Source organism: Danio aesculapii, chromosome 3, assembly GCF_903798145.1.
Source record: "Danio aesculapii chromosome 3, fDanAes4.1, whole genome shotgun sequence".
NCBI classification, from domain to species: Eukaryota; Metazoa; Chordata; class Actinopteri; order Cypriniformes; family Danionidae; genus Danio; species Danio aesculapii.
Window position 1 is genome coordinate 58,666,673 of NC_079437.1, and position 22,193 is coordinate 58,688,865.

Sequence of the window (22,193 nt, forward strand, 5' to 3'; positions counted from 1 at the left end):
ATAAAGGCAGTGATGATGTTTTTTTTAACTATATGTAATGGTGCTGCACGATATTGGAAAAAAAATTATATTGCAATATTTAGTTTTCCTGCAATAAATACAATTTCGCCAGCTGACTTAAATAGTTTTTTTTGTTTTGTCTTTTTTGAAAGAGTTCCTAATTTTAGGTTGATTGCTATTAGGATTATTTATAATAACCAAATTACAAGCATAGATAAATACATAAGAGTAAAGATTAAAATCATATAGGATTCAGGCACGGAACTTGAATAATGAAATGTACATTTTTATTTCCAAACACCTTAACGTCCCCACGAGGTTAAGGTGCAATGTCAATCTGACGTCATGTTGATGTCTTGTGCCTGCTTGGTGTTTAAGGCCATTTCGGCCATCATACAGTAAACATCCGTCATCTTCTCATCGGTGACATGCTTCTAAACAGTCTCTGGGTCAATGCCTGTAAAGACTTTGGACATCGTCTTGGACACTTTGAATACTTCCATACAGTTTGCTGCAACTATTAATCGCCCATGTCTTGAGGTAGTTCATTATGATGCGATTTACCTTGTGTGTGTGATTTGATTGGACAGGAATCACATGACTGATTTTTCTAAACCCCATAGACAAGAAAAAATAAAGTAGTGACTGCAGATTGAAGGAAAGTAGTGGAGTAAAAGTACTGATACAGCACTAAAATGTACTCAAAAGAAAGTAAAAGTACACATCTTTAAAACTACTCAGTAAATTACAATTCCTGAGAAAAACTACTCGCAATAATTTGAGTATTTGTAATTTGTTACTTTACACCACTGCATATAAGCTTAGTTAACCTGCAGTTATTTAGTAGGAAAATACATTTATCGAATAGAAAAGAGTTTTATTCATGAAATTGAATGATCAGCCTTCTGATTTAACGCCCCCCTACTCCATTTTCATTTTTATTGTCATGTATTCGTTTTTTTCTGACAGAAACGCGAGTAGAAATCAAAGAGTCTGTAAGAGGACAGACGATCTTCATCATCCAAACCATTCCCAGGTAAGAGTGAACTTCAGGAAAGCAGATCAGCACGTTTATAAATAGTTGTTTATAAATGTTTATAAATAGTTGTGCCTTTACATTTTGCAATATGGAAGGATGAATACTGCATAAGTACATAAGGCTGGGCATAAGTATACCATACATACAGTTGAAGTCAAAATAATTCTGCCTCCTGTGAATTTTTGTTTTCTTTTTTTAAATATTTCCCAAATGATGTTTAACAGAGCAAGGATTTTTTTCACAGTATTTCCTACAATATAGTTTTTTTTTTCTGGAGAAGGTCTTATTTGATTTATTTCGGCTAGAATAAAAGCAGTTTTTGTTTTTTTAAAAACATTATTAATTATTAAACATTATAAAAGTCTAATATTATTAGGCCCTTTAAGCAGTAGTTTTTTCGATCATATACAGAACAAACCATCGTTGTACAATGACTTGCCTAATTAACCTAGTTAAGCCTTTAAAGGGGAAATGAAGCACTCAGTCAAGTTTACGTCATTATGTCAGCACCGGACCTGGTTGAAACCACAGGCAGCGTAATACAGCGAGTGAATCATTACTGATTTAATGGGGCGGGTACTTTCACTTTTCACTGCTACAGCCCCTTATGTCTGCTTGTGTTAAAAACCAAACCAAGATCGCTGCGGCTTTTCACATGGCAGGTTTTTATCCTTCATACATGTTGAGAGATCGAGTTGATCGACTTGATGAGGGAATATGTCCTGACATAATCCACAAAGACGTGACTTAGTAAAGCGTGAAGTCATGCATGATTTTAATCGTTGCATTAGTCTGAATGTAAATCCCCTCGTCAGGCAGCGCTGGAGCAGCGTGAGAGAGTGGATCAAAGCGCATCAAACCAAAGGTATTAACAAAAGAAAAATACACAACTGAAGACACTTAAATGCTTGTATTTGTTGTATTTTCACTAGCTCTGCGATGCTCGTCCTGAATTTTATGCATTGGGTTAAATTAGGCTGTCCAGTCTCTGTGTTCAGTCCGTTACAATCACAGACAGGCAGTCAGACAGCGTAACAGAGAGTGAATCAAAGCGCATCAAATGATCGGTAATTAAAAGGGGAAAAAAGGAAAATAGAATAAATATCTATACTTTAATATTAGACACACATCTGATGCTTGTATTTGCAGCAGCTCCACGTCCACAACTTCATGCACTGGGTTAAATTAGGCTTTACAGTCCCCTTTACTTCCACTGTATCTGTTCAGGTGAGCAAACGGAACCAACCCCAGGACGTCAGACACAGCGACATTCCAAGATGGCGGCGCCCTAGGTCTAAAATCTATAGTAAAACATGCTGTTTTCTTCTAAATAGTTACATTAATCGAATTCGTTTAATATACTTTCATTAAAGTGGAATCCAATGTACAAAATAAGGTAAACTTGACTGAGTGCTTCATTTCCCCTTTAAATGTCACTTTAAGCTGAATACTAGTGTCTTGAATAATATCTAGTCGAATATTATGTGCTGTCATCATGGCAAAGATAAAATAAATCAGTTATCAGAAATGAGTTATTAAAACTATCATGTTTAGAAATGTGTTGAAAATGTTTCCTTTAAACAGAAATTGGGGAAAAATATACAGGGAGGGGTAATAATTCAGGGAGGCTAATAATTCAGACTTCAACTGTATATAGAGTATACATATATACATTTTTTTATTTCGTTTAGTTTATTTGTTTACAGGGTCAATGCACATTTAATAAACATTACTGTATAATGTGCCAGAATTACCCCTTACAGACCCCTTACAGAATGTTAAGTCACACCTAAAATAGAAGCACAGAATAATAACAAAATACAATTTGATATATAAAATACTATTAAAAAGTAAAGAACAACAGACTGAAGGCAGCAGAAAAGGACCAAAAGTGTTAAGAATACAGTACTAATGCTGACAATGCTGATTTGACACTAACCAATTTTTAACAAGAGACTAAAAAGAACAAAAAGTAAGTGATCTAATTGTTGGTGGGATGGAGTCTCATTCTCTAGCAGCTTTCACTGAAAATACTGACTGACTAAATGTACTTTTTTAAGACGAATAATATACAATATTGTATATTGAGAATATATTTCTTAAAAATGATAAATAGCAAAGGACACCGAGTAGCTGCTATGGGAAAAGTGCATAATCCGGTTTGTCCTAAACATGAGTTATGCTTCATGTTAGGGGCTTTAAAATAAATCGTATAGTCTGTAGCAGTGTTCCCTGTCAGATGCTCTGACAAACTCTTGTGCTGGTTATGTCTTTATAACATGAGCATTTATTTTACCCCAGTATATTCAATGGAGCTTCTGTGCTAGCCTGCCGATTCTGACGGGCGCGTGCGAGCAAACAGCTTTTTGTCTTCATTTTAAGTCTGTTTAACTGATTGTATTTGAATTACATTACTAAATCGATGCTGTAAAAGCAACCGTATAAAATGGAAAAAAAACTCACAATAACAGGTCACCGGAAGTTCAGTATGGGAAACACACTAGCTCGGCATATACCCTATTATGATATGGGGTTGTTAGGAGGCCATGATGGACAGAGGGCAGATTTGGCTAGGTTGCTGGGGTTAAATCCCTACTCTTTTTTTTTTTTTTAAAGGACATCCTGGAATTTTTAACGACCACAGAGAGTCAGGACCTCGATTTAACGTCTCATCCAAAAGACAGAGTCCCTGTCACTATACTGGGGCGTTAGGACCCACACAAACCACAGATTGAGCCTCACTAACACCACTTCTGGCAGAAACCCAGCTTTCCAATGTGCTCTCCCATCCAGGTACTGACCAGGCTTCCGTGGCCTGGTACTGACTAGGCCCTTCTTAGCTTCCGTGGGTGTAGAGAGCTAGCTGGTTTTCACAGATATATGTCATATATTTTCCATCTGTAAATGTTAGAAGCCTTGAAAATATTTCCATTTTACTGCCAGGGATGCACATGCCTTTTGTAAGTTTCCCCTACTTCATGCGTCTTAACAGAATTATTTAAACATTACATTACTTATTATTTATTTTTATATATATCTATACGTCTATATACAGTGATCAGCATAAATGAATGCACCCCTCACACCGATCTCACTTTTAAATTGATATTTTCTGTAACATATTAATTAAAAATGTTATGATAGCTATTTTACTATTAAATTATAATTGAATTGCCTCTTGCTACAGTTATGAAATGGTTTGATAACAAGCAGGAAATGTTTATGGGCCTATGATATCGTCACATTAAAATGGTCTATAGAATGCGAGTTGATGCAGAGACTGCAAAATCTGATAAGGGTGTGACATACAAAAGAGACATGCAAAACATGTAGTGCTGGTTGTCCTCTAGGAATGTGGTTGAGAACCACAGCTTTAGAGCAGTCAGCTAAATGTGTTTTTTTGTTTATCTGTCTGTGTCAGAGATGTGAACACGGCTATTATGGAGCTGCTGATTATGGCCTATGCACTGAAGACCTCCTGTGCCAAGAACATCATCGGCGTGATCCCGTACTTCCCCTACAGTAAACAGTGTAAGATGAGGAAGAGGGGCTCTATAGTCTGCAAACTACTTGCGTCCATGTTAGCAAAAGCAGGTAAATATGACTTCCGTTCAGTCAATTGTTTGAACAACACACTCAGGCTTAAAACAATTAAGCCTTGCAGGAGATGCATGAGATAACAATTCTGTTTAACTCCTAATTCTACACTACAAGCCATTAGGTGGGTTATTATTGGCCTATTATTAAGATATTGGGTGTTTATTAGTACATATAAAGCACATATTCATGCATGCTCATATTTAACATTGTTAATGCTGGCCAATACCTAAACTCAAAGAACTACCTTATTTACTATTAATATGTAGCAAATAATTAGGAGTTTGACATGACAGTTATCATTAATGCTTTATCAATAGTGAGAATTGAACCTTAAAGGGCACCTATTATGCATAAATCACTTTTATAAGGGGTTTAAACACAGTCGTGTGGCAACAGTGTGTGAATCTTACCAGCTCCTAATGGTAAAACATGTATTAATTAATTTTTTTATAATCGCACTTGATTAAAACAGTCTGCTGAAACACTTCGATTGACATTCTCCCGTTGTATGTGTCATCAGAGTGGGAAAGCCCCGCCCATTAGTGACCATCGCTCTTTCTTTAGCATAAGACGCTAGTGTTAATTTTGAGTCTGCTACTATGCTGACACATTTGTAGCTCCACCCTCTATTGAAAAAAAAAAAGCACAATCTCATTTGAATTTAAAGCGACAGTCACCAAAATGCCACAATTTAGATCAAAGCCTAAAAGGGGGCGTTTCACAGAGTTAAAAACATTGTTTGTAGAGTATTTTGAGCTGAAACTTGACAAATATATTCTAAAACAGAGATGCCCAAGCTTTTATTTGGCCCGCCATCCCATCTGAGAAGAGAAGTAGAATGGTTGGGATGGTTTCAAGATTTTCATTTCAAATTTAATGCAGGGTTGGGCGATGTTGACCAATTTGACATCGTACGTTGTCTAATGTGAAACATCATGATGGACGATGGCATCGTTGTTGTAGGTGGAGATTAATTAATTATTTATGAATAATTAATTAATTCATAACTAATTAATTATTTGTAGCCTATCGTTTCAATTACCTGACCCCCGCATGGTCTTTGTTTTACTCATAACCAAATCATAAATAAATAAAGTTACACACAAATTACCACCTGTCAGTCACTTTTTTCCACGGGACTCTGGCATGAATAGGCAGAGTGATCTGTGTCGTTATAATGCCGTCGACAAACTTGGTTGGTAAAAAAGGTGCACAACCAACACTATCTGAGGTTTTCACTAAAATTACTAAGTATAAGCATGAAAGTGAAAGATTGAAGCAGGTACTGACATTGTGACCCGTTACCTGATAGATTCAAAAGACCGAAGAGTCATTAGATAGAGACAAGATTACTTAAATATCAAGTTTAACAAATATAGTGAGTCGCGATCCAGCGGTACATCCTTGATAAACTGTCCGACGTGTACTGCACTCTGTGGTTTTGTGTTCAGGGTCTAAGCATGTATTTTTCGCGAGTGGTTTGCTGCTGTGACGGGGGCGGGGCGGAGTATCGCGATGCCGGCCGGCCATTGCGATGGACGATGGCATCGTCTATCGACCCAACCCTAATTTAATGTAACCTTTTATTTGTGTGTTTTAATTTTAGGCTACTTATCCTGAAATTAAATGTTTCAATCAAAACGCTGTAATTTAGTTTAAAGTGTCACCCGATGGATAGAGGACAATGCTTAGACTTTGGTGAGCAAATCAAGGCAAAGGCAGATTGTGCTTGACCAGTGTATTCAGCATTGAGCTCCACTGTGTTACAAATGTGATTTGTTTATGTTTTTATAGCAATAAACTAGGGCTGGGCGATTTGGCGTAAAATCAAAATCTCGTTTAATTAAAAACTTTAACTCGATTGCGATTATTGAACGATTATTTTATTTATTTATTTAATTTTTTTGCCCTCACTGATAGGTTGAGAGATTTCTGAATGAAAAGTGCATTACTTGATTTTAAAATAACTGCAGGAAACACGCACTACTATCTGACTACTACTATCCATGGTTATTTATTGAACATCAATGTTGAACAACTGAAATTAAACACACATTGCCTAAAACAAACTTTTCTTATAAAAAAGTGAACACTTTTGGAAACAAAATGAATTATTTTCAGTGTTTTTCATATTAAAAGTATAAAATAAGATGTATCTCTTCTAAATAAAATAACTCTTGCATAGCATGTAAATAATTAATCAGTGCGTTTCTTGAATCTTCTGTAAACAAAGAATTTACTGTAAATAATAACTTTTATATAATGGAAAATACGCCGTCTCAAGTCCTCTCTGGCACAGCTTCCAGTCATCGCCAATGTAGTGCAAAGTAAGGCTCAAGAATGGGTCCACGTCCTACTTGACCAGAGATCAGATGTAGCTGCAGAAGTATAAATCGGCCTGAACAGAGCGGGGTCACGTGACTCCACACACGATTGGGAACATAATTGAAACAATTGTTCTGGAAAAATTAGATCGATTATAGGTTCTGAATGTTGATTTCGATTACTTTTCGAGTAATCGCCCAGCACTACAAAAAGCTATAATAAAAAAGTTTTACCGCATTAGTTAATACGATTCAAAGAGATGCTTTCTATTTATTTTTAAATATTATTAAATAAATTAGGAATGGCGATGCGGTGGCGCACTAGGTAGTGCTGTCGCCTCACAGCAAGAAGGTCACTGGTTCGAGCCTCGGCTGGGTCAGTTGCTGTTCTGTGTGGAGTTTGCATGTTCTCCCTGCATTCGCGTGGGTTTCCTCCGGGTGCTCTGGTTTCTCCCACAGTCCAAAGACATGCGGTACAGGTGAATTAGGGAGGCTAAATTGTCCGTGGTATATAAGTGTGGGTGAGTGTGTGTGGATGTTTCCCAGAGATGGGTTGCAGCTGGAAGGGCATCCGCTGCGTGAAAAATGTGCTGGTTCATTCCGCTGTGGCGAACCTGGATTAATAAAGGGACTAAGCCAAAAAGAAAATGAATGAATGAATGAATGAATTAGAAAATTGCCCATGGCAGCTTTAATGTAAAATAGTTTGGTGTATTTATCTTCGGCCTACGGCTCTCAGTGATATTTGGTTTTGGTCCTTCATACGAAAAGGTTTGGGCACCCCCTGCTCTAGGGACATCACTTATTTTATATCTTGTAAAAATAGGGGCATAACAGGTCCCCTTTAAAATAAAGCATGAACAAGATGTCTCTTAATGACATACAGTGCATATGGAAAGTATTCATAGCGCTTTACCTTTTCCACATTTTTTTAAGTTACAGTCTTATTCCAAAATGGATTAAATTCATTTATTCCCTCAAAATTCTGTGTGCTTTGGGTCATTGTCCTGCTGGAAGATGAACCAATGCCCCAGTCTGAGGTCAAGAGCACTCTGAAGCAGGCTTTCATTTAGGATGTCTCTGTAACTCTATATATCTATGTACCTGAGCTCAATTTAGAGCTTCATGGCAAAGATTTTTTTTTTCTTAATAAATTTGTCACATTGTCATTATGGGCTATTGTGTGGAGAATTTTGAGGAAATAAATGAATTCAATCCATTTTGGGATAAAGCTGTAACATAAAAAATGTGGAATAAATGAAGCGCTATAAAGCTAAAACATGAAATATTTTTTCTGTGATATATTTAATATCAACTGATGTTAAGAAAAAGCTCATCCAAATTATTATTAATACATATATTTCACTGACAGTTCCATTATTTCTGATGACGTCAAATGGTGACTGTTTTAACGCTACACAATTGACATTTAAAATACTGATATGTTGCCACATTATTCAGCTTTCGGTCATAATTTTGAGGAACACTAAAAAAAGAGAAGTGAAGTATGTCTTCAGTGATTAAAAAGAGAGAAGAAAAGAACAAGAAAATGCCTGAGGACTGATTTAAGGCTTTTAGGAAAGTACACTGAAAGCTGCTGAAAGAGAGAATGGGTGGAGACAGATCTAAAAGTATACTTTAACCAAATGACGGACCATCAGTGTTTCTACACAAAGGTGTGATGTGATAACTGGACTTACCAGAAAACTGATTTCCGTGCATCTGAGATGTTGGTTTAGTCATTCTGAAATACCTGAGCCAAAAATCTGTCATCAAAATGATTTATATCAGTAATCTCCAGCGCCGACGCCCAACACTGTGTTCAAATATCAGTCATTTGTTCTCATGACAGTGTTGTTTTTATTGCGTGCGTCATCTGTGCATTGTAACTCATTTATTATGAAGCAAAAAAAGGGGTTTAGGGTGAAGGTTTTGTTATATTTAACATTTTTAAACACAGTTTTTTCTTTTTAGTGATGGAAACTGTACTCGCAGATTACTCGCAAATTATTTCTGCATTATTCCAGCTTATAAACAGATGAAATTGGATGAACTCATTTCTGCTATTTGCTTCAACCTTATAGAAAATTAATAATAATTAATAATAATAATAATTAATAATACTTTTTATTTAATCGTAGTCTTTGTTGATCTCATTTGTAAATAATTCCATTGACACTATGGCTGTGCAATGTGCTGATATGTATCGTATGCTCTATCATTTATGATTGTTTACAGTAATACTTTTTCATAATTTATGAGCACAATATTACACACCATTACAGCAATGTATACAGAAACATAAATAACAGCCTCGTGAGAAAGATGCAATGTTTACATTTTGCAGTTTATGTAGTGATGTTTTTTATTATACTCCATTTCTCTGTTAGACTTGTGATCATTAGTTTTTGAAAAGTGTTTTGTATATGTGTGTGTATATGTATGTATGTATGTATGTATGTATGTATGTATGTATGTATGTATGTATGTATGCATGTGTGTGTGTATATATATAAATATATATATATATATATGGATGTATATGTGTGTATGTATGTGTGTATATATATATATATATATATATATATATATATATATATATATATATATATATATATATATATGTATATATATATATATATGTATATGTGTATATATATATATATATATATATGTATATGTATATATATATATATGTATGTATATATGTGTGTGTGTGTGTGTGTGTGTGTGTGTGTGTGTGTGTGTGTGTGTGTGTGTGTGTGTGTGTGTGTGTGTGTGTGTGTGTGTGTGTATATATGTTCATATATGTATGTGTATATTTGTAACTGCTTTGAATCATCTACTCTGCCAACTAGGCCTGACTCATATCATCACCATGGATCTGCACCAGAAAGAGATCCAGGGCTTCTTCACATTCCCGGTGGACAACCTGCGGGCTTCTCCATTCCTGCTGCAGTACATACAGGAGGAGGTAAACACCACTTTACTGCCATTCACTTTTAGTATCAATGAGAAACATAGAAGGATATTTAATAATGATTGTTCTCTGTTCTTTCCCTTTTTCACGGTGTAGATTCCTGATTACAGAAATGCTATCATTGTAGCCAAATCACCATCTGCTGCAAAAAGGTAACCGCTGTAAAAAAATCTATATAGACAGTTGAGGGCAAAATTATTCACCCCCCTGTAAATTTCTTTCCTTTTTTTTTTTTTTATTAATTTCCCAAATGGTGTTTGACAGAGCAAGGCATTTTTCACAATAGTCCCTATAATATTTTTTTTCTTGTGGAGAAAGTCTTATTTGTTTTATTTCGGCTAGAATAAAAGCAGTTTTAATATGTTACATAGCATTTTAAGGTCAAGATAATTAGCCCCCTTAAGCAATATTTTTTCGATTGTCTACAGAGTAAACCATCATTACACAATGACTTACCTAATTACACTAACTTTACCCTAATTATCCTAGTTAAGCCTTTTAAATCTCACTATAATAAACAATATCTAGTCAAATATTATGTGCTGTCATCGTGGCAAAGATAAAATAAATCAGTTATTAGAAATGAGTTATTAAAACTATTATGATTAGAAATGTGTTGAAAAAATCTTCTCTCTGTTAAACAGAAATTGGGGAAAAATATATAGGGGGCTAATAATTCAGGAGGGCTAATAAATCAACTGTATGTCTATGACATTGGCATTATCCTGTATCAGTAAACACATTGTAGACAAAGACATGTTAGCATAATATCACATAATATCAAAGAGGCACAATGTAAAAAAAAATCTATCAATTAGCAGTTTTTCTTAATTTGTGATTCATGTTTTTATTTTCTCCCATTTATTTATTGTATTACAGACCCTTAATCTGTCTTCCAGCATCTTTTAACCGTGAAAAGTTGGAAAAAGAATTTTTTTATGAACATTTAATTAGTTTGCAGTGCTATATTTTGTATATTACGCTACAAAAACCTTGTAATAAGCTGCCAATACATTTTCTCTCTTTATACAGACTTATTTCTCTATATATATTATTTTCTTATACATTTTTTTTTATTTCAAACGACTAAAATATCAATAAAAGTCACATTGTTAAACTGTAGAGTTGAAATTTCAACATCAAAAGTCAACAGAGCAGAGATCAACATCCCATAATGCAACTCACAATCGTAAATAAACGAAAAACACTTGTGAATCACAAAATACGGACACTGTTAATGTACATATTTTTTACAGTGCATAATTAACCAAAGAAACAAAACAAGCATCAATTAAAATGTCACTATTCTTCATGCATTTTATATTTGTTGGGATTAAATAGTGTGTTAAAAGTGTTAATTGCTTTTGATACATTTTGTAGTAGTTGTATTTTGCGGTTGTTATTTTGGTGAGTGTTTGTGTCTGTGTGATATTAATGACCAGCAGGTGGCATTACAGAGCATATTTTTCCAAATCTGTTCTATCGGATTTATTCCTTAAAGGGCACATAGTTTACCTCTTTTTTATGATTTAATATTAATATTATGGTTCTTCTGAGTGTGCCAGTTTAGGTTCAGTTTAAAACACAATTCAGATTTTTTTATTATAATGTGTTAAAAAGTGTCATGTTGGGGGCGTGTCCACAGCTCGCTGATTTATGGGTGTGTTGCTTCACATGTAGATTAGTTACAGCTTCCCGCCAACGTAACAAGGGGGCGGGGCCATGAGCTCACCCGCTCTGCGTTTGCAACAGAGTCTGACAGGCAGACTGCGAGAACGAGCTGGAGTGAGAGGTTCAGCATTCAGTCGTACATGTACGACTCTGACATAGACCAAGCAGAGAGTACAAAATCATTTGTGTCTTTGTACAGTTTTACAGCCAACTGTGTGCTAGTTTCAAGTGCCGAGCTTGTACACAGAAACTAATAACCACGCACACTGAATTAACTTTGACTGAGGCACCGGATGCGCTGCTCGAAGCCGCGACACGGCACACCAGACACTCTCTGTGGCGCGGCAGAAACATGAACTGTCCCGAATCGTCGCGCCACGCATTTTTGAATTCTAAACAGGTTTCTGCAGCGGTCCGCGGCGTCCAGCCGTCGACTTGAGTGTATCCTGATAGAAACCGATGTTTAGAATTCTAAAACGCATGCTAGTTAAGATCACAGGGAGCTTCTGGGATCGCGAGAAATGCAAACGGCTGAAGTATAAGGTAGACTCAATGAGAAGTACACATGTTTGCAAACCTACCTAAAGATACAACCAATAATTCCGATTAGAGCGATAATGTGGAGAATATTGATCTTGTGTTGAGCCCAATGAGCCTTGCATCTAAAAATAGAGCTAGGGTGTTCCTTTAGTGATATCGCTTCGACTCACGCTGAAAATGGCGGACGTGAATCAACAAACTGAGGATATGATGACGCGCCTGTCAATCAATGTTGGTGGGCGGGGGGACCGCTCTCCTACGTAAAGTTGCGGTCGGTTTGAAAACCGCTCCAATTGGTCCACCGTTTTTTATGTTGTTAAATTGAAAAAAAAGCACTGGGTGTGTTTATATCACCCCAATATGACAGTCTATACACCATACATGCACATATGTCTGTCCAAACAGCTTGAAAAGTAGATTTTTTACCATAGGTACCCTTTAACAATTATTTCTCTCACAACTGGCTGTGCTTTCAGTGCTTACAGTGCTTGCATACATGTATTTATTTACTTATTTACTTACTTGTTTGCTTATTTATTCTTTTTTTTTTCTTTTTATTCTTTAAAAAAAAAAAAAGTAGCCAAAGTTTTCATGAACCTGTCATCTGACTAAACAAAGGTCTTAAATAAATGCAAGGCTCTTCAAATTGTATTCATGCCCAACTACTGATACCAGCATATCTTTCAAATTATATTTTGTAATAGAAAGTGTGGTGAAATGAAACTGAATGCTTTAGTTTGAATGCTTATTACAGATACTTCACTGCACTATTCATGTAATGACACACCAACTCTGGAAAGCTGTCATTATTTACTCATCCTCCATTGTTGAATTTCTTTCTTCTGTTGAACACGAGAGATATTTAGAAAAACGTTGGTATGTGAACACTTGACCAATCAACTAGTCAAACAGTCACCATTGACTTCCATACTAAGAAAGAAAATACCATGGAAGTCAGTGGTGACCATCAACTTTAAATGGAACTCTTTAAATGAACTACTCTTTTTCAGTATAAAGTGTGTGTGTGTATAATGAAGCATCAGTAAAATGGACCATCTGTCTGCTGCTGTATCTCTTCAGGGCTCAGTCGTATGCCGAGCGTCTGCGTCTCGGTCTGGCCGTCATACACGGGGAAGCGGAGTCCGACATGGCGGACGGCAGACACTCTCCTCCATGTGTGCGCAACACCATCGGGCATCCCGGCCTGGAGCTACCATGTAAGAGCACCACACTGCGGGCATGATGAGGATGCTGCTGCACAAACACTACATGATATTAAGAGTTTATGGCAGGTTATAAACGCAGACCAGATCAGCAGGTGACTGGGTTTCTCTCAGTACTTGCAGAAGGAACACGTCATGCTCATATTTCACTATAAAATCAAAAGAAAAACTCGTAGGCAATAGTTTTTTTTATTTTGTTGAGAAGTAATGATACATTTGCATGACTGTGATTATTGATTTTATCCTAAAGTATTCATTTTGGGAAAAAGTGCAATATTACAATGGAAAATTAATCATTGGACACAAATAAAAGTTATCTGTTAGCACCAGCATTATTGAGAAATAAATTGTCAAATTTGAAAAGAAAGAAAGAAACAAACAAACACACGTTTATTTATATATATATATATATATATATATATATATATATATATATATATATATATATATATATATATATATATATATAGTGTGTATATATATATGTATATATATATATATATATAGTGTGTATATATATATATATATGTATATATATATATATATATATATATATATATATATATATAGTGTGTATATATATATATGTATATATATATAGTGTGTATATATATATATGTATATATATATATAGTGTGTATATATATATGTATATATATATATAGTGTGTATATATATATGTATATATATATATAGTGTGTATATATATATGTATATATATATATAGTGTGTATGTATATATGTATATATATATAGTGTGTATATATATATGTATATATATAGTGTGTATATATATATGTGTATATATAAAGTGTGTATATATATATGTATATATATAGTGTGTATATATATGTATGTATGTATATATATATAAATATATATACACACACACACACACACACACACACACACATATATATATATATATATATATATATATATATATATATATATATATATATATATATATATACACAAATATATATATACACAAATATATATATACACAAATATAAATATATATGCATCTTGTGTTTTATTGATGACATTACCAGCGATTAGTTGATGTCATTTGATAACTTAAAAGTGATGTAAGTCGTATATGCGACTTACAAATGAGGACAAGGAAGTAATTTACACAACTATAAGAGCAGCAGTGAATTAGTGTTATAGACAAGTTTCAGGTGTAATATATATATATATATATATATATATATATATATATATATATATATATATATATACACAAAAAAGTGATGTATATATGATATTTACATTTAGTCATTTGTAAGTCACTTTGGATAAAAGCGTCTGCTAAATGACTAAATGTAAATGTAAATATCATTTATACATCACTTTTATGTTATCAAATGACATCAACTAATCGCTAGTGATGTCATCAATAAAACACAGGATGCAAATGTTTTGCAACACGCTACAATTTGCGATTTATTTTCAGAAAATACATATACATGCTGTTGGACATCTCATAACACGTTGCAAAAACCATGCAACATTACCACTGACTAATTTTACTGCAAAACAAATGCGTTGTTAACACTAATTTCGTTAATAAAGCAGCATTAGCATCCAGGCTAATTTCACTGTTAAATAAATGCAGTCAACACATTGATCACTGCACGTTTTAGTAAGAATAACAGATATTTTAGTGCAGAAGTAATGCATTCGTCGTCAGCACACAGATTCATGTGAAGTTATTTCATAACAACACAACGCACGAAAGACAAAAGCTATAACGTTAAGCCTCATTACACTGTCAGAGTCCTGCTCAGAAGCATATTTTACTGCTATGATAGTGCGCGCTAGAAAGCTGCTCAAAATCCTGGCATTTTTTGCACTTCCTGCTCATCTTGGTTATCAGACGTCTGTTCTCTGCACATCTTCACCAGGGATGATATTTACAGGCTGTGAAGTTTGCCACACCTGCAAACCGCACGCTTCACAGTTCATTAACAAAATATGTCCACATCAACGCTTCGCAGAGGACAACAGCCAATCACATGACATTTCCAGAAGTGCATCAACGTGATTGGCTAGCATCTGCTCTAGGGTATTTGCATGGAGCGAGCTAACAGGGATCTGTTTGATTATTTAAAGTTTACACAAAGTTCACCTGAATCTTTGACGCTAACATAAGATAACAATTTAAAAACTACTGTAAATAATCCGAGAGTTTCATTCAGTGATCCATCTTCATGTGTAAAGCTGCCATGTAGTTCAGGTCAAAAAACTAGTGATCTGAACAGCACGACTAGTCGACGTTAATTTGAAAAAGTGTCACGGCAGAGCATTGACCAGTCGGTTCAACCGCTAATATATGAACATAGTTTACAAATGGATTGAGTCCATCAACGTCCTTAAAGCTATCTTCAATTATTTTAAATTAATATTATTATTATTTAAATTTTACTAAATAAATATACAGAAATAAATATTTTTTCTTTTAATTTTGGGGTGAAATGTGACCTGAAATGTGACCTGAACTAGCTTACATGACATTTAATGAAGGGGTCAGTTCCCGCACTCATTCTAGAGATCTCTCATGTAGTTCAAGTTAGGTCAAGATGTTTTATTTATTTATTTTTTTTTTTCCTCCTTCCACTTATTTAGCACTGTCTCTATCCCAAGGCTCTGTCTCAAAACCTATTGAAGTAACTGAACCATCCAAACAGCGCTTGCTGACAGCAACGATCAATCATCAACACTTGTATTTACTCCCAAAACAAGCTTTGCGTTGAGCTGATTTCGTTCAAAACAACATCACATCAGTTTGTTTTTGCCTTGAAGCATCGCATATTAACTGCAGAACATTGCATTAACATTACAACTATTGCTTTCCCTGACAAATGGTTATAGTAACAATTAATAAAGGAGCTGGAAAAGTCAGTTGTCTAGAATTTGAGACACAGCCATAATTTTTCACTATTTCATGTGTTGTTCGAGCTAGGTTTTAATCTCACTTATGTCTTACCTCGAGCACTCGGTTAGTTAAAGCAACTGTATGGACCTTTTTATTGTTATATAAACGTTGAAACATCAGTTTAAAATCATGATGGCTGTTATTAAGGCAAAATGTTCTTCAAATTCTCATCTCTGTTATAAGTGTCACGGTTCGGTGAGGGGAAAAAGGGGCGAGGACCCAAGTGCAGGGTAAAGTAGTATTTATTATAATAATACAAAAATAAAAAGGCAAAAAACAGCAAAACAAACTACCCCGAGGGGGAAAACATAACTATAATGCATAAGACAAACAAACTTGGTTGGGCTGGCAAGACAAGGCTAGAGCAGGAACACAGGGGGAGTATAGACGACGAACTGGCACAGGACAGCAGACATGAGGAGAATATAAGCAGGAGTAAATCAACACCCAAACAGATGAACATAATTAACTAATAATGGGTTAACAAGGAGGGTGGGACTAGACGATAGACGGGAGAGCACCTGACACAGAGACAACACAAGCCAGGTGCTCACATTAAACAGGACAAGAACACGCAGCCAATGAGAGAAGTCATTAACCGCGAGTTCTTATAACAAGACAAACACTGAAGCACACAACAAAAGCACGCGACCACAATGTAAACACAGAGCCACGTGCTTTGACAGACGCAAGACACGAGCACACGATAAGTGAAAACACCTTACCGTGCGCTCACATAAATGCAACGCGCATGTTTCATCTCAGCGCCAACCAAAACCGAGACCAACTAGACGGAGACATCCCAAGGATGCGCGCACCTATGACGACGCGCACCCAGACAATGACAAAACAAGTGCTCGACCCAAGAAAACTCGAGCCAAGCACTACAGGACAAGACAAGACAGAGCTAGTGTCCGGACTCTGCCACCAAAACAAGAATTTACAAGACCAGAATGGCAGAACGCTGACAATAAGATTATGCAAGATTAATGAACGAGTAAGAAATTTCTCAAAAAAAGTATACGTATATACATATACAGATTTTATGTATGTCAAGTTATTATTTGTTGTTCCTAAAACCTGGATACACGACAAGACTTTTGTCAGGTAGTGTAGTACATTGCAGCAAAACTAAATATTGTCCGATTTTTCTAATATCGTGCAGCCTTAGTCAAAATACATGCCCTACAAACAAGCGTGTATGACTGTTCATAAAAAGAAGAAGAATATAATAATGAAATATTAGTTTGCATGCAACATCAAGCAGTTTTTAACATCTAAAAATCAATGGAAGTGAATAAGACCCCAAGACCTTAAGCCAATAAGATTGCAATGGCTGCGTCCACTCATACATGAAGAATAAGATCAATATAAATGCCTGTTTACGTGCAGACATGACCTAAATGCATTGAGTTTCTGCAGTGCGTTTAGCTGATGTTTGCAATAATGAGCAGTTGAATAGGTGTACCTACTATAGAGCCTTTTGAGTGCCTACTAATGCAGGGTTGATAAAGTCTTGATGATTTCTTTCTCATCACTAAAAGGATAAAAATATACATCTGAGAACATATTGCCAGTATTCATTATGAAAGCTGACAACGCAGGCAGTAATCCTATTTAAGAGAGTTTTATATGTTTTCTTGGATGTCAAAAGTAATCAAACAGCCCTGTTTCTGGTTTGCTTGCAAAAAAATATAAAGATGGCAGCTGAGCTTTTTAATTGTAATAGTTTAATCACTGTGAAACATAGGGTTTATGCCGAAGCATGCTAATGGGACTTGCCAGTAACCTGGGTTAATTGCTTCCGCTGAATTGTATGCCAATGCAAAATCGGCACGTTTAAGGTCTGTTTTCTTTAAAAATCTGCGATCTCCACTGGCTGAGTGATGTTCGATATAAAGTGAGTCTCAGATTGTAGGAAGCACTGCATTAAATAACATTTTCCCCGCCATGTGTTTATAATATGAGCATTTATTTTATCCCAGTATATTCAATGGAGCTTCTGCACTAGCCTGTCGATTATGACATGCGCGTGCAGGTAAACGGCTTTTTGTCTCGTTTTACGCTTGAGCAACTAAATGAATGCCAAAGTCGATACTGTAGAAGGAACCGTATAAAATGGAAAAAAACTCACAATAACAGGTCACCAGAAGTTTATCAGTATGGGAAACAGCTCGGCATAAACCCCATTGCAGTTTAATCACACAAAGTGAACCAAAGGTGACTGTAAAGTCACAAAATACACATAGGTAAAGTACATACAGTTGCTTTAATTGAAACTTTCATTACCACACTGTGATATTTAACTTATTAATGTATGAGCAGGTCTTGTGTGGTATGTGTCTTGGCCAATATACACTCGTACTGCCTGATAGGAGTTCACTTCAAGTAGATCTATGTACATTTATGGTTTTTGAATGGACTTGGACCATCCTCAACAGAACCGCTCTTGTTTTTGCTCTCAAAGCCACTTCAATTTATTGGAACGTTGAAGAAAATTTTATTTGGAAGCTTGGGGCGAAAGTATTTGAAGGTTCAGTAAGGATTGTTGAAGTCCTGGTTTCTTGTCTGTATGTTTTTATCATTTGTGTGTGGATTTTTGTTTAACGTGATGTTTATTTATTGGTAATAGGCAAACAGCAAGCTCCGTTCCCAGGCATAGAGCTCCCAAGTATGACGGTTAACTCTTATTTGCTACCGATCACAGCAGTGAACACGCTGAAAATGGTTCCTATTGCATGCGTGCAGTGGCTGAGGTCTCTCAGTGTCTGTGATCCAAGCGCTCTGAAGTACTCGATCTTTATTCTTTAAAAAAACACTTTAACAGTATAAGCATGAGCAGTTAAATATCACTATATATCAAGTGTCTTAAACTACTATGAACTAATGTATTAATTAATGATTTGGAAAAATATCGGTAACACTGTCACAATTCACACCATTAGCTACTGACTTATTACCTTATATTACGATAATAACCGTTTATTAGTAGTTATAAAGGATATATTTTTAATTCTACATCCCTAATCCTACCCAATACCTAAACTCAATTTACTAACTACTAATAGGCTGCTTATTGGTAGTTTATTAAGCTAATTGTATTAGTTAATGGTTTGTTACTAGACAAGTTAGGGTAATTAGGCAAGTCTAGATTGTCTGTAGACAATCGAAAGACATATTTGCATAAGCAGGCTAATATTATTGACCTTAAAATGGTTTAAGATAATTAAAAACTGCATTTATTCTAGTCGAAATAAAACAAATAAGACTTTTTCCAGAAGAAAAAATATTATGGGAAATACTGTGAAAATTTTCTTGCTCTGTTAAACACCTTTTGGGAAATATTTGATAAAGAAAACAAATTCTCAACAGGGCTTATAATTTTGACATCAACTGTGTATAAAATATCTGCATATAATTACATTGTTTATGTTTGTTATTACAGTGTTGACCCATAACCAACCCTTACACCTACCCAAATACCTCTAAACCGGTCTGTAACCTTAACTGACCCTTAAAACTGGCCCTAAACTTAACCCAACCCATAAATCTAAACCATAACACTAAACCGATCCGTAATCCTAAATTGCATAGCACATACAGTTTTAGAGTTGTTATAGAGTTAATATAGAGTAGTAGGCCTGCACAATATGTTGGAAAACAGCAGAACAGACATATTTAAACACAACAAATATCTGAGAAGCTTTAAGTTCCCTTAAAACTGTATTTGTTGAGAAGCTGCTGAAGTTTATCTTTCCCTCACAACCAAAAACCCACTTATTTGGAGACATTTGAGGAATATGTTAGCGGTGCTTGTCATCAATCACAATTTTTCATTCATTCATTTATTCATTGATTTTCTTCTGCTTTACCGGGGCCGGGTTGCGGAAGCAGCAGTCTTCCCAGACTTCCCTCTCCCCAGACACTTCCTCCAGCTCCCCTGGAGGGATCCCACAGCTTCCCAGGCCAGCCGAGAGACATAGTCCCTCCATCATGTCCTGGGTCTTCCCCAAGGCCTCCTCCTGGTAGGACATGCCTGGAACACCTCCCTAGGTAGGCGTCCAGGAGGCATCCGAAACAGATACCTGAGCCACATCAGGTGACTTCCCTCGATGTGGAGGAGCAGCAGCTCTACTTTGAGCTCCTCCCGGGTGACAGAGCTCCTCACCCTATCTATAAGGGTGCGCACTGCCACCCTGCGAAGGAAACTCGTTTCTGCTGCTTGTGTCCGAGATGTTGTTCTTCCGGTCATGACCCCAAGCTCATGACCATAGGTGAGAGTAGGAACGTAGATTGACCGGTAAATTGAGAGCTTTGCCTTTTGGCTCAGCTCTTTCTTCACCACAACGGACCGGTACATTGACCGCATTACTGCTGCCGCTGCACCGATCCACCTGTCAGTCTCACATTTCATCCTTCCCTCACTTGTGAACAAATCCCGAAGATACTTGAATTCCTCCACCTGGTGTAAGGACTTTCCTCCAACTTGGAGATGGCAAGCCACCTTTTTCCGGTGGAGCACTGTGGTCATAGACTTGGAGGTGCTGATTCTCATCCCAGCAGAGTCATACTCTCCAGCAAACTGCCCCAGTGCATGCTGAAGATCCACGTCCGATGAAGCCAACAGAACAAAGTCATCTGCGAATAACAGATGAAATCCTGTGGTCCCTGAACTGGACCCCCTCCGGCCCAAGGCTGCTTATAGAAATTATGTCCATAATTTTTCAGTGTTAACGAAACAATTAACTTTAATTTGGACTTCAGTCATTTGAATGCACATGAATACTAGCAAAACATATTCATAGTTTGTATAATACACACTAATGTCTATGAGAGGGCAATAATAATTATTTTTAAACATAAACAGTCAATGCTAGATACACACTGTTTAGGTATCTAGAATATTTAGTCTATTCTTCTCAGTTAAACATCCCAATGTTTACGATAAAATGCTAACTCTTTAACAGTGAAAATAACTATGCATGAAATAGCATTAGATCCCCCCTCCCCTCAACCAACTGTTAAAGCAACCCATAACACTAGGTCTGTCCCGAACTTTAACTGACCCCTAAACCTGCCCATACCACTTAACCGGTTTATAACCCACACCAATATCAACATATGAATGGAAGTACATGGTCCTTAACAATGTTATATATTGGATGGAAGTACATAGTAGTTAAAGATGCCTAATATAAAGTGCATTCAATATTTTTAAAAGTAGGGGTGGGCAGTATCACCAAAACATCACAAAGCAAGTAGTTTTTAAAACCAAATTACTTTATGTAAATGTAAATTTGAAATATTCTTACGTTTTGATTATGAAGCCATTGTAAAATAACCAATTTAAACATGCAAAGCCGTGCATATAACTACTGTGTATACCGCCATACCCCTCACAACCGTAGCATGTTTTTATCTACAGTAATTATCCCAAAAGTGATTGTTAAAGCTTCAGAGTGCTTCACTCGAACAGAACTAAGAAGCCTCAAATGAAGTGCTTATTTTCAAAATTCCATGTAATCTTCATCGTTCAGAAAAGGAACCATTGAATGTCTGTCCGAGAGATATGCCTTTATTTGTGATCCAGGCTCATCTTGCCAATCAACACACCATGCCTGCTTATGAAAACCCCCCCTAGACTAGAGGTTTGAAATGGTAGTCTTGTAGCTGCTTGTAACCAAGGCCCTTGCATCGTCTTGGAAACACATGACCCTGGAAAATAGAGGAAGGTGTTCATTGAAAGTTCATATCTAGAGTTTGAGGTTTTGGTAGAGAGCTCGTTTAAAAGCAAGGCAGCATAGGTAAAGTCAGTGTATACTTTATGTTCAGCTAAGCCTGCAGAAATACACAATAGCCGCGTTTCCACTATCGC

The 22,193-nt window shown here is 36.0% G+C and overlaps 1 protein-coding gene across 2 annotated transcripts in view; it reads left to right on the top strand.

The window, feature by feature from the left end:
* The window catches only part of prpsap1 (phosphoribosyl pyrophosphate synthetase-associated protein 1), a 42,989-nt gene that overhangs the window by 7,680 nt on the left and 13,116 nt on the right, over positions 1-22,193 (top strand). The window contains exons 3-8 of one of the 2 annotated variants that reach the window (XM_056454325.1): positions 970-1,036; positions 4,461-4,633; positions 9,822-9,937; positions 10,040-10,095; positions 13,235-13,371; positions 18,951-18,989. In XM_056454325.1, the coding sequence (XP_056310300.1) occupies positions 970-1,036; positions 4,461-4,633; positions 9,822-9,937; positions 10,040-10,095; positions 13,235-13,371; positions 18,951-18,989 (588 nt within the window). The remainder of the gene's footprint in view (positions 1-969; positions 1,037-4,460; positions 4,634-9,821; positions 9,938-10,039; positions 10,096-13,234; positions 13,372-18,950; positions 18,990-22,193) is intronic. The other variant, XM_056454326.1, reaches the window with a different exon arrangement.